The sequence below is a fragment of the Mobula birostris genome, chromosome 5 (genome assembly GCF_030028105.1).
Source record: "Mobula birostris isolate sMobBir1 chromosome 5, sMobBir1.hap1, whole genome shotgun sequence".
Lineage (NCBI taxonomy): Eukaryota > Metazoa > Chordata > Chondrichthyes > Myliobatiformes > Myliobatidae > Mobula > Mobula birostris.
The window spans coordinates 156482508-156509529 of record NC_092374.1 but is presented as its reverse complement, the minus strand read 5'-3'; the positions used below and the strand labels follow the sequence as shown (position 1 = coordinate 156509529).

The window sequence follows — 27022 nt, the reverse complement described above, 5'->3', positions numbered from 1 at the left end:
AGAGCCCAGGTTGGGAGCCTCTGCTCTAGGGGATCACTCTTTCAATAACAGTTCTGTAGCTTACTTGACTTTGTGCTGTTGCAAGGCCTTTGGCAACTGCACCATCTGCTATCTACCCACCTTACCAACCACCAACTCCATTTCTCCTGTAATTCCTGCTCATTCTGGCTGATAAACATTGAAAAGGCTGAAGTTTCCATGGCTATTGTAACCAGTCAGGACTCCCACTGGCCTACCTAGGCAGGTTTGCCACTGGATGAGTCTCCCGATGTTTTCAACCCCTCCACAGCCCACACTCTCCCCTTATTCCACTCTTACCACATGCTCCAGTGGAAAGAGCATCACGGCAGCAAAGCCACCAAGTCACGAAGCCTGAAGTAGAGGTGGTGGCATCCTTCCTCAAGACAGCAGGGAGGGCAAAGCTGAAATCAGAGACAGAAGAAGCCCATGTCTCATTACTACCATCAGGGAGGAGGTACAGGAGCCTAAAGGTGCACACTCAATATTTTAGGAATAGCTTTTTCCCCTCCACCATCAGATTTCTGAATGGTCCATGAAGCCATGTACATTACTTAACTCTTCCTCTTTAGCAAAAACTAATTAATCAATTTATCCAGTTGCCTATTTACTTGTTTATTTATCATTATAACTTTTTATGTCTCCTACTGTGCTCCTGCCAAATAAAGACAAATTTCATGACATATGTCAGTGATAATGGACCTGATTATGATTCTGACGATTAAGCACCTGCAGCTCCACTCATTCATCTTTAGGGATGGGTGCGTTTAACCTGAAGTATGTGGGCTATGACTCACGCCCTGTTCCTTGGTGGAGACTTGGTGGGTAGACTCTCATTCCATTTCCATTATGATACTTGCTGCACATTATCCTTTGCTGTGTTTTGTGCATTTCCTGTTGCTTAATAAGCCTCTACTGATAATGCAAATACCTAAAGTTTGCCTCCACCCACACTGGTTGTTACACCCAGTTGTGCTCGCAATGTCGCCAGTAAGAAACAGGAACCTAGTACGGTTGTCAGTAGTTTTTATGGTACAGGGTTCAGCACAACAAAAACTGGAAGAGCTTGGAGCTTCAAACCAGAATCAGAACCAGATCTATTATCACTGATACGTGCCGTGAAATTTGTGCAGTACAAGACATAAAAATTATTGTAAGTTACAAAAATACATAATGCAAAAGATGAACATGAGAAGAATGAGAAGAATAATGTTCACGGACTGTTCAGAAATCTGATGGCATGGGGGAGAAAGCTGTTCCTGGTACACTGAGTGTAGATCTTCTGGCTTCTGCACCTCCTTTCTGATGGTAGTAATGAGAAGTGTCTCAGATGCTGAGATGGCTTAATGATGGATGCCATCTCCTTGAGGCACCGTCTCTTGAAGGTATCCCCGATGATGTGGAGGGTTGTGCTCGTGAGGGAGCCAGGTAGGTCAACAGCCCTCTGCAGCCTTTTGGGATTTTATGCTTTGGAACCTCCATACTGACAGAGAAGCAACCAGCCAGAGTGGTCTCCACTGAACGGTCCTGACACACCACACTTCATGCATTGTGAGGGGAGAGGCTCAGACTTTGATGAGTCATGTTTGGAATGGGATCTGATCAGAGATACGAATGGTCAGGGTCTTGTTTGGGATGCAAGGAGTCAGAATGAGGAGACATGGCCAAAGACAGGAACCCATTTGAAGACTGCGAGCAGAATTGGAGTGATGCTGGGTGATTGGAACCAGATTGAAGATTGAGGATCATGACTTGGGGAGGAGTGATCAGAGATAGTGAGCTTGAGAATGATGGATGGTGGAATCTTTCAGCTTGCTGAGTTTTCAACAGGATTCACAATGGGCCTGCTTTGCTGAGAAATCATTGACCTGAAATCTGTGAGTTTCTTTCTCACAGATGCTATCTGATGTGCTGAATATTTCCACTACTTCCAGTTAAAAAAAAATTATACGTCCAGCTTCAGCAGGTTTTTTTTTATTTTTAAAGGTGTTGTATATCTTGTACCAAGCCAGGAAAACTAATTAGACACTTCTTAGAGCAAGAGAACATAAGAAATAGGAGCATGAGTGGGCCATCTGGCCTGTCAAGCCTGTTCCATCATTCAATAGGACCATGGTTATTCAGACTTCTGTCATAATTAAATCACTAACATGCAGTGGATTTAATATTCTTTATGGTAATTCCCTCAAGGAGTCCATGAGAAGGGCTAGAGAGTAGGGTATCCAACTAAAAGGTTAGAAATGTATGCTTATATTAAGCTATACCATTTCTCACAACTCTTTCAGAACATCTCAAAACCGATTGCTGCCATTTCAAGTACAGTCACTTTCTCTGTAAACACAGCAGCTGTGTTAAGCACAAAGTCCCACAATTATCAACTTGATAATGACAAGGTGACCACACTAATATCAGAAGAAATTTATAATGATGTTGTAGATGAGGGATCATAGCTCTGTATTCATGATATTTGGTATCGATCTGCAATGCCAAATATCCAATGCCTGTGTAATCCTCCTATATAAATTATTGATTCACAGAAATAAACTTTTGGTTTATTGATTTATTTTCCTTCTCAAACCCATTCTCCAACCTTCTCCCTCTAACTTATGATGCCCTTACTAATCAAGAAACTATTAACCTCTACTTTAAAAATACCCAATGACTTAGCCTCCACAGCTGTCTTTAGCAATTAATTCCACAGATTTACCACCCTCTGGCTCAAGAAATGCCTCCTCATCTCTATTCTGAAGGACTATCCTATTCTGAGGCTGTGCCCTTGGTCCTAGACTCTCCCACGTTTGGAATCATCCTTTCCGCATCTACTCTATTTAGGTCTTTGATTAGGCAGTCTCAAGATAATCATGGAGCACGGCCTAGTCCATGGCAGTGATCTTCATTCAGGTAGATTCCTCTTCTCACCCTGTCTCTTGTAAAAACACCATCCCCTTCTCGCAATTCCTTCGTCTCCGCCGCATCTGCTCTCAGGATGAGGCTTTTCATTCTAGGACGAGGGAGATGTCTTCCTTTTTTAAAGGAAGGGGCTTCCCTTCCTCCACTATCAACTGTGCTCTTAAACGCATCTCCCCCATTTCACGTACACCTGCTCTCACTCCATCCTCTCGCCACCCCACTAGGAATAGGGTTCCCCTGGTCCTCACCTACCACCCCACCAGCCTCCGGGTCCAACATATTATTCTCCGTAACTTCTGCCACCTCCAACGGGATCCCACCACTAAGCACATCTTTCCCTCCCCCCCCCTCTGCATTCCGCAGGGATCGCTCCCTACACAACTCCCTTGTCCATTCGTCCCCCCAATCCCTCCCCACTGATCTCCCTCCTGGCACTTAGCCGTGTAAGCCGAACAAGTGCTACACATGCCCTTACACTTCCTCCCTTACCACCATTCAGGGCCCCAAACAGTCCTTCCAGGTGAGGCAATACTTCACCTGTGAGTCGACTGGGGTGATATACTGCGTCCGGTGCTCCCGATGTGGCCTTTTATATATTGGCGAGACCTGACGCAGACTGGGAGACCGCTTTGCTGAACATCTACGCTCTGTCCGCCAGAGAAAGCAGGATCTCCCAGTGGCCACACATTTTAATTCCACATCCCATTCCCATTCTGACATGTCTATCCACGGCCTCCTCTACTGTAAAGATGAAGCCACACTCAGGTTGGAGGAACAACACCTTATATTCCGTCTGGGTAGCCTCCAACCTGATGGCATGAACATCGACTTCTCTAACTTCCGCTAAGGCCCCACCTCCCCCTCGTATCCCATCTGTTACTCATTTTTATGCACACATTCTTTCTCTCACTCTCCTTTTTCTCCCTCTGTCCCTCTGAATATACCTCTTGCCCATCCTCTGGGTCCCCCCCCCCTTGTCTTTCTTCCCGGACCTCCTGTCCCATGATCCTTTTGTATCCCGTTTTGCCAATCACCTGTCCAGCTCTTGGCTCCATCCCTCCCCCTCCTGTCTTCTCCTATCATTTTGGATCTCCCCCTCCCCTTCCAACTTTCAAATCCCTTACTCACTCTTCCTTCAGTTAGTCCTGACGAAGGGTCTCGGCCTGAAACGTCGACTGCACCTCTTCCTAGAGATGCTGCCTGGCCTGCTGCGTTCACCAGCAACTTTGATGTGTGTTGCTTGAATTTCCAGCATCTGCAGATTTCCTGTTGTTCAGGTAGACTTATTCACTTTTCAAATTAAGTCGAGTTTGTTGGCATTGTGAGGTACCTATACAATGTCAAACTTGCTTGTAGCAGCATTACAGGCACATAGATTCAGACACAGACTGTATTATACATAAATTATACAAGACTGAAGAAAATAAATAGACTGGTAAAATACGGCATTGATGCAAAAAAAAACCAGATTCAGAACACGTTTTCTCCTTTTCAACATTCTCTTTACCCCTTTAATCAAAATACGGACAGTTGGCATGCAAGGGAGCAAATGGCTCCACGGGACAATTTCCAGGAAGATCTTCCTGGCTTCACCTATTGCTACATAAGAACAAAGAAAAGAGAAATATTCAACTCTTCGTCCGCTGGCCAATAATATTGTGACTGATTCTCAGTATCAATACCACTCTCTTGCTCTAAACCCATATCCCTTGATTCCATTTAGAAAAAACAGTTAAATAAAGCCATATGTCCAAATGCAATAAGCTTACCTTTCTTTTTCTCAGTTGATACGGCATCAGAAAATGCCAATAATCTGTCCTATCACTCCTCAATATCGTGGAGTCATTGAGTAAGACAGCATAGAAATAGGCCCAATTTGGCCATACTGACCAAGATGACCAAGATGACCATGATCAGCCTATATTTCATTTGTGATTTGTCACTCATCAATAAATTTCTCAATGCATCATGCAAACTTTGTTTTGCACTGGTGTTAGTTTATTGTGATCCAGAAGGGGAAGTAGAGAGATGTTTATAAGAGTGGTTGTTATTACTAAATTGTTTTATTCAGATATCAACCATTTTGGTGAGGTCACTTCTGCTGAAGTGGACTTCTCATGGCTTATCCTATTAGTCTGATGGCTGAGATCAAATATTATTTGGTAGGTAAGTGAGCTGATGACTGTGTGGTGAATGTAACAAGGTGCTCTGGGCTCTTTATGGATAGAAAATAACATAAATTGTCCCCTTGAGGAGATTTAAGAAACTGCTAACTAACAAAGAGTCAAGCTAGAAGAGTCACCTATGCTACATGAGCCTTAGCATGCATCATTCTTCATAACTTCCACCATCTTCAATGGGATTCGACTGTCAAACACATAAATACTCCCCTCCCCACCCCGCCCTACTTTCAGCTTTCCGCAGGAATTGGTCCCTCCGTGATTCCCTTGTCCTTTTGTCTCTCCCCATTAATCTACCTCCTGGCACATATCCTTGCAAGCATCAGAATTGCTGCACCTGCCCACTCATCTTCTCCCTCACCTCACATTCAGGGCCCAAAACAGTCCTTCTAGGTGAGGCAGCACTTCATCTGCAGATCTGCTGGGGTCATCTATTGTGCCTGATGCTCCTGATGAGGCCTCTTCTACATTGGTGAGACCCGACATAAATTGAGGGACTGATCCATCTGCCAAAAGCAGAATTTCCAGATGCCAACCATTTTAATCCCCATCCCCATTCCTGTCAGACCATGGCCTCCTCTTTTGCCATGATGAGGCCACTCTCAGAGAGAGAGGCAACACCTCATTCTGTCAACGTAGTCTCCAACCTGATGGCACGAACATCAATTTCTCCTTTCAGTATTTTTATTCTCCCTCCTCCTTCCCTTCTCTTTTATTCCCACTCTGGCCTCTCACCTCTTCTCCCCACCTGGCTATCACCTCACGCGGTGTCTTTCCTGCTTTACTTTTTCCCATAGTCCGTTCTCCTCTCCTATCAGATTCTCCACCCTTTACTTTTCCCACCCACCTGGCTTCACAATTTCACCTACAGCATGTCCTCCTTCTCCTACCTTCTTACTCTGGCATCTTCCCCTTTCCTTTCTAGTCATGAAGAAGGGTTGTGGTCCGAAACATCAACTGTTTACTCACCCATAGATGCTGCCTGACCTGCTGAGTTCCTCCAGCATTTTGCGGGTGTTGTTCTGGAAATCTAGCATCTGCAGAATCTCTTGTGCTTAAGATGTTTCAAATTTATTAATTATGCCATTGTTCTCTTTCCTTTCAGTTTTTTTTGGCTGTTTCCCTCATTAATAATGATGTATTATTTCGTTAAATGGTAACTCTAAGATCTACAGCTTGTCCAAGTCTGAGCCAATAAATAGGGAGTGTATGTGTGTCACCGAGCTGATCGGTTGATTAGCTGTCAATTTTGCTGAGTAGTGAAATGTAATTGTGAAAGAGTTCATGTGTGAAGGAGTCAATTTATACGTAATCATTCCCACCCAGAAACTCCTTCTTCAAGCAACCAGCCATAGCAGAATAGAATCTAAATCACTGCACCAGCTGACGTAAACACCTTCAACCAATAACATAGTTCAGATCATTTTATTCTGTTTAAAAAGTTTAATAAAATACCGCCAGCAAAACAATTCAGGGTGAATTTAATCTTGAGTGGTCATGCAAAATGAGCAGTAATGGCTTGATAGTCTTCACACTCAAAAGTCATCTTCGATTTCCTTGAAAATCTCAGGTGAATATGAAATGAGTTGCCCAATCACTGTAAGTTCTATTTAAATCCATGCCTCTTATTGTCAACAATGTGTCAAAGAATGAATTGGAGTTTGGGCGGGGAGTATGACTCAGAGTAAACAATCAAAGCAAAGTCAATTTGCTCAGTAAATTTTCAAGAGCTAAGAAATCCAAATTCTAGCAATAAAAGCAACCAGAATAAATGCATGGAGGAAGCTGGTGACAAATGATATGCATGCAATTAGAGTTGGGTACTTAATGCAGTGTAGTCTTAAGAAAAGTTCCCAATCAGCCTTATTCTGTAAAGTTAAACATACATTAAACCCAAATCTTATTTCTCTCCCACAAAGTGAAAACTTCCTTAACCACTATAACACTTAAGCATTCAATTTTACTGTCAACAATTTTTGATTAGCATATTGTTAAACATAGAAACAGAAAACCTACAGCACAATACAGGCCCTTGGGCCCACAGAGTTGTGCTGAACATGTCCCTACTTTTGAAATTACTAGACTTACCTATAGCCCTCTATTTTACTAAGCTCCATGTACCTATCTAAAAGTCTCTTAAAGGACCCTATCATATCCGCCTCCACCACCGTTTCCGGCAGCCCATCCCACGCACTCACCACTCTCTGAGTAAAAAACTTACCCCTGACATCTCCTCTGTACCTACTCCCCAGCACCTTAAACCTGTGTCCTCTTGTGGCAACCATTTCAGCCTTGGGAAAAAGCCTCTGACTACCCACATGATCGATGCCTCTCATCATCTTATACACCTCTGTCAGGTCACCTCTCATCCTCCGTTGCTCCAAGGAGGAAAGGCCGAGTTCACTCAACCTATTCTCATAAGGCATGTTCCCCAATCCAGGCAACATCCTTGTAAATCTCCTCTGCACCCTTTCAATAGCTTCCACATCCTCCTGTAGTGAGGTGACCAGAACTGAGCACAGTGCTCAAAATCTTATTACTATTGAAAGGAGTTGCATCTTTGAAAAAGATGGGTAAATCTCCAAAGATAATGAGAAATAGGCATTAGTGGGTCGGTCACATGGTGTGCTACTTTTCCTGACTGATGGACAAATAATTGGACATCTAAAATTTTAAAATATTCAAAGCCAATTTCACTGGCAAGCTAACCCATTTTTCTCTTGTTTCCTCTGTTTTCAATAACACTATTTTGTACACAATATTGTACAGACCATGGCATGAAGCAAGTATGCACTATAATGAGAAACTGATCAGTTTTAGTGAGATGTAGTTAAATAATTCCATAGAGCTATAAAGCCGGATAACAGGCCCTTCAGCTCATCTTGTCTGTGCTGACCCAGCTGTCTAACTGAGCTAGTCCTACATTTGGATCATATCCTTTCACCCTTTGAGAATCAGAATCAGAATCAGGTTTATTATCAGGGACATATGTCATTAAATGTGTTGTTTTGCGGCAGCAGTACAGTGCAAGACAAAAAAAAAATTACCATAAGTTACAAAAATAAGCAGCATGGTAGTGTCATAGTTGTCGTTGTGCTTTACAGCACCAGTGATCATGATTTCTGCTGCTGTCTGTACGGTGTTTGCATGTTCTTCCTGTGACCGCATGGATTTCCTCCAGGTGCTCTGGTTTCCTCCCACATTCAAGAGACATACGGGTTAGGGTTAATGAATTGCGGGTATTCTCTGGTGCTGCCCCCTACACTATCCTTGGACTGTGTTGCTCGTTAATGCAAATGACGTATTGTACTGTATGCTTTAATGTTTCGAAGTACATGTGACAAATAAAGATGATTTTTAGTGATTAATAAACATTGAAAAGACAAAAATGAGGTAATTTTGGGGCTCACGGACCATTCAGAAATTTCTTTTTGATCACCTGGACAGAGTGTGACATAACATTTAGTATTGCTGCCCCAAAACTCAATGATAAACCTCAAAAAAAACCTGCAGATTTCGGAAATCTGAGACAAAAGCAGAAAGTGTTGGCCAGGCAGCATGGCAGAGAGTAACAGAATTGAAAAGTTGACTGGTTCTCTTTCCATTGATGTTGCTTGACCTGCTGAGTTGTTTTTTTTTCCTGCAGTTTCTGCTTTTGCTTCATGACTCCAGAAACCTAGGTTTGATCCTGACTATGTGAAGTTTGCATATTTCCCTAGTCGCTAATGAGAGTTTACCTGCTGCTGCTGCTGTGGTTTCCTACCACATCTCTTAGATGTGTTGGCAGATTATTTGGCTGTTGTCAATTACCTGAGGTGGAGGTGGGTGGCATGAAAATGAGGGGGTGTTGATGGGCATATTTGTGAGAATAGGTACAGTGTAGTTAAGAGGACAATTGGAACTGATGGAAGTGCTCCACTGGGTGCTGGTCATAAACTCGATGGGCTGAATGGCTTCTTTATAGTAGAACCATAATAATCTGGCATTCAGTTACTCAATGCAGGATATGGCTCATTCATTAGTCCAGAACAGCCAGTGGTTCAGAGTACAAGGGAATATGTAATCAGAGCAAGATGTCCAATGTGCAGCCAATGCTGGGTTCTGATTTGTGTGCCAGAGGTGTGGCCATAACTACAGTTAAGATCTAGAACACCTGTCATCAAGAGGGAAGGTAGGTTTACAACCAAAGCTGTGGTCACAGAGTCATTGAAAAGTACAGCACAGAAACATGCCCTTTGGCCCATCTAGTCCATGCTGTCCATTTAAACTACCCACTCCCATCGACCTGCACCGGAACCAACCAGAACCATAGATCTCCACAGCCCTACCATCCACATACCTATCAAACTTCTCTTAAACGTTGAAATCAAGCGTGCATGCACCACTTAGGCTGGAAGCTTGTTCCACCTTCTTACGACCCTCTGAGTGAAGAAGTAGCCCCTTGTGTTTCACTTAATCTTTTCACCTTTCACTCTTCTCACTATCAATACTCTGAAATTACCATTGACTAGAAACTGAAATGGAGTAGCCATGTACAGTACATATGGGCCTACTTAACCAATAACCTCTGGTTGTAGTCCCACCCAACCTCAGTGGAAAAAGCCTGTTTGCATTTACCCTATCTATACCCCTAACAATTTTGTATAATTCTATCAATCTCCCCTCAATCTTTCATATTCCAAGGAATAAAGTCCTAACCTATTCAATCTTTCTTTATAACTCAGATCCTCCAGACCCGTCAACATCATTGTAAATATTCTCTGGACTATTTCTCTGGAATGATTGTATCTTTCTTTGCCTCCTTTATGGGGTTCACTGTAAAACCTAATACACTACTGTGTAGAATATTAAAAAGAAAGTGAAATAAATATGTGTTATGAGAGGAGTTTACATCCACCAATGGTGTTAGAATAACAGGATTTTACTGTAGATAAGTTCTAAATAAAGTTCAAAATTTGATATGGAAACAACTGTTTTTAAAAATTAACTCTTAGGATTTAGACATTGCTAGGAAGATTATTAATTGTATCCTATTTCTACTCACCTTGGAGTAGGATCTGATAATTTTGGTTTCAACTCTTGAGGTTCATGAGGTGAAATAATTCCCACAATCTTACAACTTGTTTGGTATAACTACGTCATTCATAAGATCACAAGACAAAGGAGCAGAAGTAGGCCATTCGGCCCATGGAGTCTGCTCTGCCACTCCACCATGAGCTAAAATATTCTCCATCTAGTTCCAATTTCCGGCTTTTTCCCCATATCCCTTGATATCCTGACTAATTAGATACCTATCAATCTCCTCCTTAAACACCTTCAATGATCGGCCTCCACAGCTGTATGTGGCAATGAATTCCGCAAGTCCATGATCCTCTGGCTAAAAAAAATTCTCCACATCTCTGTTTTAAATGGGTACCCTCTAATTCTAAGACTGTGGCCTCTTGTCCTGGACTCACCCACCAAGGGAAACAGCCTTTCCATATCTACTCTGTCCAACCCTTTCAACATTCGAAATGTTTCTGTGAGATCCCCTCTCATTCTTCTATACTCTAATGAACTGACAAACGCTCCTCATATGTTAGCCCGTGCATTCCAGGAATCATCCTCGTAAGTCTTCTCTGAACTCTCTCCAACATCAGTACATCCCTTCTAAGATAGGGGGCCCAAAACTGCACACAATATTCCAAATGAGGTCTCACCAGTACCCCGTAGAGCCTCATCAACACCTCCTTACTCTTTTACACTATTCCTCTTGAAATGAATGCCAACATAGCATTCGCTTTCCTTACTGCCGATCCAACCTGGTGGTTAACCTTTAGGGTATCCTGCACAAGGACCCCCAAGTCCCTTTTCACTTCTGATTTTTGAATTTTTTCCCCATCTAAATAATAATCTGCCCAATTATTTCTTTTTCCAAAATGTGCAACTGTACATTTCTCAACATTGTATCTCATCTGCCATTTCTTTGCCTACTCTCCTAAACTGACCAAGTCTCTCTGCAACCTTTCCGTTTCTTCAACACTTACTGCTCCTCCACCTATCTTGGTGCCATCTGCAAACTTAGCCACAAAACCATTTAATCCATAATCTAAATCATCGATATACATTGTAAAAAGAAGCGGCCCCAACACCGACCCCTGTGGAACACCGCTAGTAACTGGCAACCAATCAGAATAGGATCCCTTTATTCCCACCCTTTGCTTTCTGTCTATCAGCCAATGCTCCATCTATTTCAATATCTTTCCTGTAACTCCATGGGCTCTCAACTTATTAAGCAGCCTCTTATGCGGCACCTTATCAAAGGCCTTTTGAAAATCCAAATACACAACATCCACAGCCTCTCCCTTGTCAATCTTATTCCAGATTACCTCAAAAAATTCCAATAGGTTGGTGAGGCAGGATCTTCCCTTCATAAAACCATGCTGGCTTGGGCCTATCTTGTCATGCATCTTGAGGTATTTCATAACCTCGTCCTTGAGGATCGACTCCAATATCTTTCCAACTACCGATGTCAGACATATAGGTCTGAAATTTTCTTTTTGCTGCTTCCCTCCTTCCTTAAACAGCAGAACTACATTTGCAACCTTCCAGTCCTCCGGAACCATGTCAGAGTCTATTGATTCCTGGAAGATCATTTCCAATGCCTCCACAATCTCCAAAGCCACCTCCTTGAGAACCCGTGGGTGCACCTCATCCGGTCCGGGAAACTTATTTATTCATATTCTTCCCAAGCACTTTCTCTCTAGTAATCTTGACTGTACCTAATTCTATTCCCTGAGACCTCTGGCTATCAGGTATGTTGCTAATGTCTTCCACTGTGAAGACTTATGCAAAATACTCATTTATTTCCTCTGCCAACTCTTTGTTAGCCATTATAATTTCTCCAGCATCATTTTCAATCGGTCCTATATCTACCGTGTCACTCTTTTACTCTTCATATATTTAAAAAAACTCTTAGTATCTTTTTTATGTTAATTGCCAACTTCCTTTCATAATTCATCTTTTCTTTCCTAATGACTTTTTTAGTCTCCTTCTGTAAGTTTTTACAAGTCGTCCAGTCCTCAGTTTTCCCACTTATTTTTGCTTCCTTGTACGCCATCTCTTTTGCTTTTATTTTAGCCTTAACCTCTCCCGTTAGTCACATTTGTGCCATTTTTCCATTCATGATTTTCTTTTCTTTTTGGAATATATTTTTCCTGCACTTTCCTTATTTCTTGAAGAAATTTCATCCAATTCTGCTCTACCGTCCCTATGTTAGCTTACTTTTCCAATTGACTTGGGCCAGTTCCTCTCTCATACCACTGTAATTTCCTTTGTTCCACTGAAATATTGATACACCTGATACCAGCTTCTCCTTTTCAAAATTGAAACTAAACTCAATCATATTATGATCGCTACTTCCAAGGGGTTCCATTACCTCCAGCTCCCTAATCGCCTCAGGTTCATTACACAGCACCCAATCCAAAACAGCCGGTCCCCTGGTGGGCTTATGGACAAGCTGCTCCAAAAAGCCATCCTGTAGGCATTCTACAAACTCCCTCTCCTGAGATCCAGTACCTTCCTGACTTTCCCAATCCACTTTCATATTAAAATCCCCCATAATTATCTTGACATTTTCCTTCTGACACACTTTTTCTATTTTCAGCTGTAACTTGTAGTCCACATCCCGGCTGCTGTTTGGAGGCCTGTATATAACTGCTATTAGTGTCTTTTTACCCTTGCCATTTCTTAACTCTACCCATAAGGACTCTAGCTCTTCTGATCCTATGTCCCTTCTTTCTAGTGATTTGATATTGTTGCTAACCATCAGGACCACGCCACCCACTTTGCCCACCTTCCTATCTTTCCTATACACTGTGTATCCTTGGACATTCAGCTCCCAATCACATCCATCATTTAGCCATGACTCGGTGATGGCTGCAATGTCATATTTTTTAACCTGTAGCTATACAACAAGGTCATCCACTTTATTTCTAATGTTGCGTGCATTTAAGTACAGTACATTTAGATCAGTATCTGTAACCGATTTTGCTATATTTCTATCACACAGCAAATTATCCTGTCTATTCACCTGCCTGTCCTTCTTACCATCTTTGCTGCACAGTATCTTCGACTTATTCCTATTTTCCTCTTCCTCGACCCTAACACCTTGGTTTCCTTCTCCCTGCCAACTTAGTTTAAACCCTCCCTAACAGCTATATTAGTACCCTTTGAGTTCAGGTGTAACCCATCATTTTTGTATAAGTCATACCTCCCCCAAAATAGATCCCAATGATCCAAGAATTTGTAGCCCTGCCCCCTGCACCAGTTACTTAGCCACACATTCATCTGCTTAATTCTGCTATTTTTACCCTCATTAACATGTGGCTCAGGCAGTAATCCTGAGATTATTACTCTGGAAGTCTGGCTTTTCAATTTTCTTCCTAGCTCCCAGTAATCTTCCTTCAGGACCTCCTCTCTTTTTCTGTCCATGTCATTGGTACCAACATGTACCAAGACTTCTGGCTGCTCGTCCTCTCTCCTCAGAATACTCTAGACCTGATCTGAGACATTCCGTACCCTGGCACCAGGGAAGCAACACACCATCCGGGTATCCTAGTCCAGCTCGCAGAATCTCTTGTCTGTTCCCCAATCTCTTGTCTGTCTGATCAGTTCATTTCAGAGACACTTTGGTGTGGGTTTACAGTCATGTAGATTCTCAACTGAAAAACAATGACATGTTTCCATATGTGCACAATAAAGATGAACTCTTGCTTTCACAATCCACCTCATAATGGCCTTTGAGCTTTATTTGTCTATTTGCACTGAACCTTCCCTGTAACTGTACCTTTACTTTCTGCATTGTTTTCTGTTTCTTTTCAGATTGCCTTGATGTGAGTCTGTATGAAATGATCTTTCTGGATGGCATGAAAAGCAAAAGTTTATCTCTGTGACAATACTAAATCAGTTACGAATAAAAAGGGTTTAGTAGCAACAAGATCTATAAAGAACTCCTGTTCCAAGTTTGTTTTAACATAAACTAGATTTTGAAGTGCAGCACTGTTGCTAGTACAGCCTCAGCTTCAGAAAGGGTTATGCAGACTCAAAGACAGCATTGGCAGCTTTAGTGGTTTTGAACCCACCCCAAAAGTTTGCAAACTTACATTGGATGCCATTTTCACTAAGGTCTAGTTCTGACCACTATTCCTCTAGCCTGCCAATGGAGTAACTTTTCCTCTGATACTGAAGAACATCCTGGTCAAAATATTAAATCTACAAATATGTCCTCTAAACACTCACAGGTCAGGCAGCATCATTGGAAATGAATAAACAGTCGATATTTCAAGCCAAGACCCTTTATCAGGAACTCAGCCTGAAACATCGACTGTTTATTCATTTCCATTGATGCTGCCTGACCTGATGAGTTTCTCTAGCATTTTGTGTGTGTTGCTCTGGATTTCCAGCATCTGCAGAATCTCCTGTGTCCTCTAAACAGTTGTGCATGCCTACACATGCTGATCTTTGTTGTCTGCCTCTTGCCACCAATATTCTGAAACTCATCCTATAAACTGGAGGGCACATTTGTGGTTTATTGCAAGGTAAAATTTTGGTATAGGTGAATCGAATGGATTCCTCCTTCTGGTAAAATAGGTGGGACATGCACTTTTGATTTCTGATGGCAAATTTTTGCTTTGGTTTCTTGGTCTGGTTAGTCAAAAACAGCTGGTTTCTTTGTTAAAGATAGTGAAGATCACATGGCATCCTATCTCCTGGGATATCGCCCTTTTGGGTTGATTAGATTCAGATTCAAATTCACTCATCACATGTACATTGAAACTTCCAGTGAAATGTGTTGTTTACACATGTGTTGGGATCATGCTCAACTGAGGTTGAAAGTGCAGTTGGTCATTTTTTAGAAGGTAGGAAATGGACACCTCAGGAATGAAGCTGTACTGAGGGCCTGCAAACACAGAAAAATCAGTTAAAAAAAAAAGACGTGAAACAATGACAAGTAGAAAAAAGTCATAAATTTACATTTGAAGTCAGAATTAGAATCAAGTTTACTTTCACTGACTTATATGGTGTGAAATATGTTTTGCAGCAGCAGTACAGTGCAAAGACAAAAATTGCAATAAATTATGAAATAAATAAATTGTGCAAAATAATGGAATAATGAGGAAGCGTTCATGGGTTCATTGTCCGTTCAGAAATCTGATAGTGGAGAGGAAGATGCTATTCCTGAATCACTGAGTGTGGGTCTTGAGGCTCCTATACATCCTCCCCAATGTATGGGGCATGTCCAGATGGTGAGGGCCTTTAGTGATACATGCCGCTTTCTTGAAGCACCACCTCTTGTACAAGTCCATGATGGTAAAGAGGATTCAAATTAAATTTATTTTCAATGTATATATATGTTACCACATATACATTTAGATTCATTTTCATTTAGTCACTTACAGGGAAAAAATACAACAGAATTTTATGATAAACTATTTATAAACAGACAAAGACTGACAAATAGCCAATGTACAAAAGAAAAAAAACTGTACATAAAAATAATACTGAGAACATGAGCTGTAAAGAGTCTTTGAAAGTGAATCTGTAGTTGTAGTCAGTTCAGAGTAGTGGTGAATGAAATGTCGCAACAAAAGTTGACCAACAACTTCTGAGATCATTTTGCCCTGTTGCAGATATACATGAGAAATTTTTGTTAAGACTTACATTCTTACTGTGTACCTTTAAAGTCATTTGGAAAGTCAACCAACAAACAGATTGAAGGTTTCTCTGGAACTTGGACATGGGATTGCAGTTTCATTGATCTAATGTTTGTAACACCACTTAACTTAAGTTTGATATGCAAGGTTTCCAGAAAAATAACTTTTTCTCTGTGCTTTCATAATTTGTTGATGTCCTTTGTCACTTCCATTTCCTTTACTGCCATTGTCAAATTTCCTTCGCTGTCCCCCTTACAAGTCCTGCATGCACTAGACAATTTTGGCACATTCACAGGTAGAAAGCAGAGACAAAACTTGTTTGGTTTTCCTAGTTTCACTACAAATTTCCCAAGTCTATGTCTATTGTATCCTTCTATGTTTTGTACCACTTTGTTGATGCTTGTTATTATTGCTTATTTCATTTTACAGAAAACTGTTCCGAATTTCTTAAATAAACAAAGAAACAACGGGCTACGAACTGGAAATTTTCATTAAACTTTTCTCCATTTATTTATAAGTAAACCCTATTGTTGTATTTTTCTTTGAAGGATCAACAGCAGGAACAAATTATTCAACATGTCATTTTTTGATAAATTATCAAAGGCATTCACAGATGACAAATCCTCCAACTCAGGTTGGTAATTTTGATATTCCTTATCAGGTGTTATATATTTGAAAACTCTATTGCTTATGTAGTGTTCAAAGTTCAACAGATAAGTGACTTAGAATCATTGGTAAGAGCCTGGACTATGAATGCAGGGGCGTCTATTCAGATTATGCTGGAATAATTGGTAAATACAAAGTAATACCATAAATCTTGAACTTAAAAGAAAAGCTAGTGAGGGTAGCAGTGTCCTTTGTAAAGGGAAATTAAAAATAATTGAGAATCAGAAAATGCTGGAAAAAATTTACAAAGTCAGGTTAGTGAAAGACAATGTTTCAGCTTATAGAAGACAATCTGGTTTGTCGATATCATCCAGTAGAATGCAATCTGTCATCCTGGCCTGGTCAGGCTTGGAAAGCTATTTGGTTAAGGGACAATAAATGTCATGCCAGTCAAGCTACTTTTGAACATTGGAGCAAATAATATTTGAGATCATTGTATTTATGCAAATATATTTATTTATATACAGTTTAGTTATTTTCTTTGAGTAGTTACTTTCCAATGATAGAGCTTTATCATTCATATTTCCTTCACTATAACTATTTGATGAAGTATTAAACTTCACTTTTAGATGGAAGAGACCAGGTCATCCGTGAAACTAAGAAGAAAACTCGATTACTGAATGATGGTGATTGGATTAAAAATAACCAATCAAACAGTTCTGAGTAAGTATCAAACAACACCTTGTATAACAGCTTTTATTTTATCTTCCTTGAACTGACCATCAATAAATTGCTTTATAGATTGATTCCTAGAATAATGGAAAACAAGAATTCATATGTTTTGTTTTCAACTTCTTTGTGATTCCTTCAGATTATCTTTAATCCTGAACAACTTCAGGGCAAGAGGGCTGAAGGGCTGGAGTGAGGCAGAGGGGAAATGCTGGAAGTTTGAGTCATTCTCTACCTTGGACAATCTTTCTTTTGCCACCTGCCATTGGGCAGAAGATACAAAAGCCTGAAAGCGTTTACCACTAGGTTCAAGGACAGCTTCTATCCTGCTGTTACAAGACTATTGAACAATCCCCATGTGCAATAAAATGGAGTCTTTGGCACACAATTTATCTCATTACGGCTTTGCACATTATCGTTTGCTTGCACTATACTTTCTCTTTAATTGTAACACCTCATTCTGCACTCTGTTATTGTTTTTCCCTTGTACTATCTCAATATACTAATGTGATGAAATGATCTGTTTTGATGGCATGCAAAACAAAGTTTTTCATTACCTTAGTACATGTGACAGTAAGAACTCAATATATAAAATTACCAATGGCATCGTTGTGTCATCTACTGTCAAGCAACTTGAGTAACATCTGGCTCAGTTTTCTCCCTCTTATCTTCCTAAGGTGTTTACTTAGCAAAACTCCATCAAAATCTCAATTTGGGAATACAACTTGCATATGCAAACAAACTCAACAGTTCAGGCCGTGTGCCAACTATCTAATAATCCTTCTTTGTTCCCCCTGCCTGCTAAGAGAAATGTGTCCCTACTGTTAGCTCTGTATTTATACACCTCAAGTAAGTCTCCCTCTACTCTCCTTTGCTCCAAAAGAAATAATCCTGGCAGAGACAGTGTCTCCCCATAATTATAATTCTCCAATCCTTGTAAATCTTTTCCACATCCCTCTTGATTCTATCATGTCTTAATAATCCACTGCTTTTGCTGAAGTTGTCAGTGAGCCAATAATCGTCTCGGATTTCAGAATCAGAATCAGGTTTAATATCACTGGCATATGTTGTGCAATTAGTTGTTTTGTGCCAGCAGTACAATGCAATACATAATAATGAAAAACTGTGAATTACAATAAATTACAGTAAATATAGAGTGCATTTTTTGATAATTGGTTATTAATATAATGCAGTTATTATAGTAAATATGCAGTGCAAAAAGTAGTGAGGTAGTCTTCATACATTTAATGTCCATTCAGAAATCTGATGACAGAGAGAAGAAGCTGTTCTTGAATAATTAAGTGTGTGCCTTCAGGCTCCCATCAGTCCTTCCTGATGGTAGCAGTGATAATAGGACATGTCCTGGGTGATGTGGTCCTTAATGATGGATGCCACCTTTTTGAGGCATCACTCCATGAAGATGTCCAGGGTACTGTGGAGGCTAATGCCCATGATAGAGCTGACTGAGTTCACAACTTTCTGCAGCTTCTTTCGATCCAGTGTAGTAGTCCCCGTACCAGACAGTGATGCAACCAGTTAGAATGCTCTCCAAGGTACCTCTGGAAAAATTTGCGGGTGTATTTGGTGGTGTGCCGAATTGCCTCAAACACCTAATGAAATAATGGCGCCATTGTGTGTTCTTTGTAGCTGCATCAGATGGAAAGGTCAATCTGTTGCGGTCATGATAAAAGTAATCTATCAGTTCCGAAATGCAGCACCACCCCCCACCCCAACAAATTGTTCTGTGAAAGTGAGGAGTTGCACCAAGTTTGAAATCTGTATGAATATTAAAACCCAAAAAAAAACATTTTCTACATTCACAGGAATGCCTCAACTGATGTCAACTATGGAAGATCGGCACTAAACCGAGTAAAGTCAGAAGAAAGTCTGAACAGGTGAAAATATTCTGTTGTGTTCTAACTGTTGTATCGGAATTTAGCACTGAATTTACCTCATCTTTTCCTGAGAACCTACAACTAGTTCTACAATTGCAACCCATTCATGTTTGTGAAACCTTATTTTCTATCGCTTTTTTGTTGCTTCATCAATTTCTTTCACACTTGTTGGGTTTTGCCTTGTTGTGGGATCTAATCAGAAAATGTCTCACAAATCTTTAAATTTAACGGTGATGTCTTCAAATAACATTACACAAGGCTGCTCCATTAATCCTTTAATCTGCACCATATAAATCTGGTAGAAAAGGCTTAGTCTGCTTTTGTTGCCTGGATAAAGTAGCTTTGCCATGTAAAACAACATTGATCATTAACAAGCATTATGAACTATTATGCTATCTGAGACTATATAAATACAGCTCTAATATCTTGTGGGTCACTTAGGAGGGATTCGCCGATACTCTTAAAGTGTGATAGAATACTACAGCACAGAAACAGGCCCTTCAGCCCTTCTAGTCTGAGCTGAACCATTAATCTGCCTTGTCCCATTGATCAGCAGCCACATCATACCCTCCATACCCTCCCATCCATGAACCTATCCAAATTTCTCTTCAATGTTGAAACTGACCCTGCATCCACACTTGCACTGGTAGCTCATTCCACACTCTCACCACCTTCTCAGTGGAAGATTTCCCCCTTATGTTCCCCTTAAACATTTCACTTTTCACCCTTACCCATGACCTAGTTCTAGTCTCACACGACCTCAGTGAAAAAAGCTTGCTTGCATTTACCCTCTCTATACCTCTCATAATTTTGTATACCTCCACCAAATCTCCCTTCAACCTTCTACATTCTAGGGAACAAAGTCTGAACCTCTTCAACCCATAAATCAGGTCCTCACGTCCCGGCAACATCCTTAAAAAATTTCTCTGCACTCTTTTAATTTTACTTACATTTTTCCTGTGGGTAGGTAACTAAAATGGACAAAATACTCCAAATTAGGCCTCACCAATGTCTGATAAAATTTTGACTTAACATCCCAACTCCAGTACTCAATACATTGATTTATGAAGTCTAATGCGCTGAAACCTTTCTTTCCAAAACCAGCCTATCTACTTGTGTCACGACTTGCAAGGAAATATGGATCTGTATTCCCAGATCCCTCTGTTCCACCACAGTCCTCAGTGCCCTAGTGCTTACCATGTAGGACCTACCCTGGTTTTTCCTCCCAAAGTGCAATACCTCACACATATGTGCATTAAATTCCATCTGCCGTTTATCAGTTCATTTCACCAGCTGGCCCAAATCCAATTGCAAGCATTGGTAGTCTTCATTGTTGTCCACTACACCCCCAATTTTGGTGCCATCCGCAAATTTGCTGATCCAGTTTACAACATTATCATCTAGGTCATTGATATAGGTGGCAAACAACAATGAAGCCAGCACTGATCCCTGTGGCACACTACTAGTCACAGGCCTCCTGTTAGAGACGCAACCATCTACTACCACCCTCTGGCGTCTTCTGTGAAATCAGTGTCTAATCCAATATATATCTCATCTTGAATATACTGGGCCTCCTTGAGCAACCGCCCACGTGGGACCTTGTCAAAGGCCTTGTTAAAGTCCATGTGGACAACATCCATTGCCTTGCCTTTATTAACTTTCCTGGTAACTCCCTCAAACAATTCCATGAGATTGGTTAGACATGACTTACCATACACAAAGCCATGTTAACTATCCCTAATCTGTCCCCATCTATCCAAATACTTATATATTCATTCCTTAGAATATTTTTCCAATAACTTTCCCACAACTGATGCCAGGCTCACCTATAATTTCTTGACTTATTCTTAGAGCCCTTCTTAAACAACAGAACAACATTAGCCACCCTCAAATCCTCCAACACCTCACCTCTGGTTAAGGATGTTTTAAATATCTCTGCAAGTCCTCTGCAGTTTCTGTCTAGCCTCCTGGAGGATCCAAGGGAACTTATTGTCTGGCCCAGGGGATTTATCCTCCCTACTTTGTCTTAAGACAGCAAGTACCTCCTTCTCTGTGACCTCTATAGGGTCCATGACCTCATGGCTGCATTGTCTCACATCTATAGACTCTTGTGTCCATCTCCGAAGTGAATACCGATGCACGCAATCTATTTATGACCTCCCCCATCTCTTTCAGCTCCATGCATAGATTACCACTCTGATCTGCCAGAGGACCAATTTTGTCCCTTGCTAACCTTTTGCTCTTACTATATCTGTAGAAGCCCTTAGGATTCTCCTTCCTCTTGTCTGCTAGAGCAATCTCATGCCTTCCTTTAGCCCTCCTGATTTCCTTCTAAAGTCTCTTGTATTTCTTATACTCCTCAAGTACCTCACTTCTTCCTGCCTGCCTACACCTGCTGCACACCTCCTTTTACTTAACTAGGGCTTCAATATCTCATGAAAACTAAGGTTTCCTAAACCTGTTATCCTCGCCTTTTTTTCCTGACAGGAGCATACAAACTCTATACTTACAAAATTCCACTTTTGAGGGCTTCCCACTTACCAAGTACGCCTTTGCCAGAAAACAACCTGTCCCGATCCACACTTCCCAGATCCTTTCTGATACCAGCAAGTTTGGCCGTTCTCCAATTTAGAATCTCAACCCAAGGAGCAGACCTATTCTTTCTCATAATTACTTTGGAACTAAAAGCAATATGATCATTAGATACAAAGTGATTCCCTACACAAATACATCTGCCTTAGCTCAATCTGTAATGGGAGATCTAGTATCACACTCTCTCTAAGAGGAACTTGCATGTATTGATTTAGAAAACTTCTTCAACATATTTCACTAACTTTTTCCCATCCAGCCCTTTTATAGTGTGGAAGTCCCAGTCGATATGTTGAAAGTTAAAATCACCTGTTGTCACATATGTTTCTTGCAACAGTTTGCGATTCCTCTACAAATTTGCCTCTCTCTAAATCCTAGATGATCTATAATATAAACTCATTAACGTGCTCATACCTTTTTTGTTCCTCAGTTCTGCACATAGATCCTCATTAGATGAGCTCTCCAGTCTGCATGCTTGAGCACTACTGTGACATTTTCCCTGACTAGTATTGCCACCCCTCCCCCTTTAATCCCTCCCACTCTATCATGTCCAGAACAATGGAACCCTAGAATACTGAGCTGCTGCTCCTGACCCTCGTGCAACAAAGCCTCACTAATGGTTACAATGTCACCATTCCATGTGCTGATTCATGCCCTAATCTCATGCACCTTTCCTATGATACTTACATCGGAATATACACAGTTCAGGACATTAGTCCTGCCTTGCTCGACCTTCTAATTCCTGACCATGTATGTAGGTTTAACATCTTTCTCCACAACCACTCTGTTCTGGCACTCTTGTTCCCATCCCCTGCAACTCTATTTTAAATACCCCGTGCAACACTAGCAAACCTACCCACTAGGATATTAGTCCCCCTCCAGTTCAAGTACAATCCATCCTTTACGTACACGTTCCACCTTTCCTGGAAGAGAGTCCAATGGTCCACCTGCACCGATTCCTTAGCCACATGTTAAACTGTATGATCCCACTATTTCTGGCCTCACTAGTATGTGGCATGGGGAGCAATCCTGAGATCACAACCTTGGATGTCCTGTCCTTTAAGTTAGCACCTAACTCCCTGAACTCACTTTGTAGTACCTTGTCACCCCTCCTAACACTGGTACCGACATGGTCCATGACCTCTGACTGCTCACCCTCACACTTAAGAATACTGTGGTGTCAATCCGAGATGTCCCTGACCCTTGCACCTGGGAGGGAACAAACCATCCGGATATTTCATTCTCATCCACAGAATTTCCTTTCTGTCCTCCTATCACGGTAGCTGATCTCTTCTCCCGCGTTCCTTTCTGAGCCACAGAGCCAGACTCAGAGCCAGAGATCTGACAGCTGTGGCTTTTCCCTGCTAGGTCATTCCCCCCAACAGTATCCAAAGTGATATACCTATTGTCGAGGGGAACGCCACATGATTGGCTGCCTATCCCTTCCCCACCACCATCCCCCAGACGGTCACCTAGTTACCAGTGTCCTGCACCTTGGGTGTAACTACTTCCTTCTATGTCCTGTCTATCAAACCCTCAGATTTGGAGTTCATTCACTTCCAGCTACACCTCCTTAACCCAGTCTATTAGAAACTGCAGCTGGATGCACTTCTTACAGGTGTAGTCATCGGGAACACTGCAAGTCTCTCTACGCTCACACATCTTGCAAGAGGAGCATGCCAGTATCTTGTCTGGTATCCCCCACTGCTCTAAATGTGCGATAAGAAATAAAGAAAGAATAAATAACCAACAAAAAATGTACTTACAGCCTAGCCTCTCCTTGCCAATGCCTCAATGAAACAAAGCCTCAACTCCCACTGCAGTACTAGCTCACTCACACAATGGCCTCTCTCACAAAGGCCACTCCATTTAAAGGTAGCTTTTTTTTATTGGACCTTGCCAAGTGCCTAATTGTGCACAATCCAATGGCTCCTCAGGAATGGTGGTCCACAAAATGTGTTGACTGACCTGCTTATTTCTTTAAAACTCCCCCTCCCTCTGAGCAATCTGGTGTCAACTTGGGGCTGTGGTGTGCAAAATATGCCAACTGCCCTTGCTCGATTATTTTAAACTCTTTCTCCCTCCAAGCAAGCTGGTGTCTTCTTAGGACTGTAGCATATAAGGTACATTTTGCATGCCACAGTCTTATATATTGAATCCTTAAAATAAATAATTTTGCAGACTAATACTAAAAATTGTCATGCAGTAACATTAACACTAACTGTCAATGGCAAAAGTATCTATTTTGCTGTATACTGTCATTAGTTTGGATGCATCCAGTACAAAGCCAACCTGTGAATTATTTTTAAGAATTGATTATTTGTTTGACGCTGTTATTTATGTGCATCACTAGATTAATCCTATTGTGAAATTGAAGTGAAGAGCTTTCCCTCTAATCATTCTGCTTTCGTATTTTATAAAATGAAGTGTTATTGAACTTTTATTTTCCGGAAGGAAAGCAAATTGATTGAATTACATAATTCGTGACATTTTCTGATGATACTTCTTTTATTTCATTGATATAGGGATTCAAGTGGGCTAAATAAGGTAACCACGACAAAATCTAACACGATAGATGGAAGAAAAAGGTAAGATTTCCTGAAGTTCTATGTGGTATCATTGAATATGAAATTAAAAAGGCACATTGTTATGCTAGGATGGCTTGTCAGTGCAGGATCAGAATCAGGTTTATTAGCACCAACATGTCATGAAATGTGTTGTTTTCTAGCAGCAGTACAGAATAATACATAAAAAATTACTATAAGTTACAATAAGAAATATAACAAGAAGTAACTGTGAAAAGACAGCAAAATAGTGAAGTCATGTAGTGCAGACTTTAGCTTACAAGCCACGGCCTCCCTCCTGTGAAGTCACTTGTTCAAATTGAAAATGTATTTAAATGGAATTCTGCATTACAACCTCAAAATTTGTTCTTCCCATGACAAACAGAGTGAATCCAACTATCTTAGAAATATTCATGGAGGAAAATGGACAATTAATACTTGGGATCAAGACCCTTCATCTAGATCTGGAGTGCCAACTGTCCACTTCCCTCCGTTGAGCTGCTTGGCCCGTTGATTCCCTCCAGTGTTTTGGGTATTTTGCTCCTGATTCCAGCATCTCCAGTCTTTCGTGACTTTGTCTTTGAAATGTGACTCCTGCTGGTCAAAGGTTGAACAACATTAATAAAAACCAAATGCTGTCAAGGAAATTAAAATATGCAACTAGTGATAGAATTTATACATTTTTCAATAATATAAAATCAACTCCTAAATGAGAAACAGTACTGAAGTCCATTCTTTTCAGAGTGTCGTGCACAGACTTTGATAGCCAGCAAAACCAATTATTAAAGTCATCAATCTGAATTTTGTGGTTTCAATGATGACATTCACAATCATTTCAATATGGAACTGACACTAGTTTTTGGAGTGCTCAAATGCACAACCTGCTCTTCTTAATTCTTGCTCCTTTATGAGATGCACTGTTGTCTCTTCCTCTGGTATAAGCAATGAAAACCAGTAAACTGGTCTTGCAGCAGAAAAACATCAAAAGTATTTGAGATTGTTGAAGAAGTATAAATGATGTTTAATGGAGTGTGAAGACATCATTAAGACATCTATCATGCCTATGCTGAGACATTAATTTTGTATGTGTAGACTAACACTTTATAATTAAGTAATTCAAAATTCCATGCCTGTTTAAAACAGTCTTGATTTTATTTGTGGTATATTGTCCTCTATCTTAATTTTATCTTTAATACTAAAGTTCTAGGTAGGCAGTGGTGAATAACTCATCTGAGGCTTGAACAAAGGCCTGCTGTATTTAATGTTAGTTAATAGTTTCTAATGTACTTTGTAGAAAAGCTTATGCATGTCTAATGATCTATTTTTCTGTAATTATGAAGAGCCTGTTTCACAGATTTGTACAAATTATCGATCAACATGAATCATATTTGGAAAAAGACATTCTAAAGAAAATATTAGAGAATAATAAATGAATACATTAAGAAGTATCTAGAACTTACTTAAATTGTGATTTTTTTTGGGAAGATATATCCCATTTATAATAAAAAGATAATAGAAATGGAAGTTTCAATTCTATTCATGTTTATTTTCATATTTGTGATGGCTGATATTAAACCTTATATTTGGGAAATTGTTATAAATATGCAAGGCTTTGGCTCATATACAATGACTTTGAATGCTAAGTGTATTTGTACCAAACTTGTACCAAAGGTGCTTGTTTTAAATGCAGTCATTGTGGGCAGGAATGAAATTTCTCAATCCTGAACGATTTAGGTCATCTCCATATTCATTCATTAATACCAGCACCAGAGAAGTGTATTTTTAGTATATGAATATAATGAATTGATTGTTATATAACCAATCTTGAGTTTTTTGTTTTCTTTATTTAGGTTTTAGCAACACTACAATTGGTGAAAAAGAGCACACAAATTGATGCTTTTTATCAGTTTTGTTAAAACTTACAGCCAGACGTAACTATTTAGATAGAATGTTCTTTTTATCAGCAGCACTTGGCTAATTAATAGTAGCCATAAGAAAGAGGCAATCACTCGATTCCGGTCCGAAGAATTCCTGAACAGGTACTGGGGCTGAATGGTGCCTCTCAGAGCCTCTGACTTTGATACCACACAACTCTGCTCAAAGTGACAGTGATACAAATTAATTCCTGATAGGATCCTGGCTACTTTTATTATTGTCTAATCATCTCAATCAGCTTAATTTTGTCTGATGTTTTCTTGCACATCAGAATTTACATCATTATAGACAAATCAGAAATCACCTATTTCTTGTGATACTTTAAAATGATTTGTGCTTCTTGATTCGTTACTGCTTGGATAATTTCCTTATATTTGAAATGTATTTAATGACAGCAATTAATGGCAATCAAATGAAGAGTAAATCCTACAAATTTTGTCAGATGAACCTCATTGGACACCTTATCACTTCCTTATTGCAATCATTGCATCTACCTGCTGTCATTCTAGTTAGAAAAGGCCTCTGATAACAAAAGTGTGTTTGGAGGTTTACTCTCATTTGGAATATTTGTAGATGGCTGTACTTGAAGTCACAGAATTATTATTTGCTTGTTCAATTTAAGAACATTTTATAAATGCCATCATATCACAAGAACAAGTAGTCATCAAATTCGGAAAGATTTTGTTACTGATATACTAATCAATGAAACCGTGTTTTCTAAAGGTGTCTAAGTAATTTTTTTAGTTATTTTATTGAGATACAATGTAGAGTAGGCCCTTTCGGCCTTCCAACCCACGCCTCCCAACAATCCCCCAATGTAATCTTAGCCGAATCACGGGGAAATTTATAATGACCAATTAACCAACTTATAATAACCAATTAACCTACCACTGGTACATCCT

The 27022-nt window shown here is 40.3% G+C and overlaps 1 protein-coding gene across 2 annotated transcripts in view; it reads left to right on the top strand.

The window, feature by feature from the left end:
• scel (sciellin) overlaps positions 1 to 27022 on the top strand; it is an 82542-nt gene that overhangs the window by 4775 nt on the left and 50745 nt on the right. For both annotated transcript variants that reach the window (XM_072257301.1, XM_072257300.1), the window contains exons 2-5: positions 16351 to 16436; positions 17038 to 17131; positions 18961 to 19032; positions 24147 to 24209. In XM_072257301.1, the coding sequence (XP_072113402.1) occupies positions 16379 to 16436; positions 17038 to 17131; positions 18961 to 19032; positions 24147 to 24209 (287 nt within the window). In that variant the 5' untranslated portion in view covers positions 16351 to 16378. The remainder of the gene's footprint in view (positions 1 to 16350; positions 16437 to 17037; positions 17132 to 18960; positions 19033 to 24146; positions 24210 to 27022) is intronic.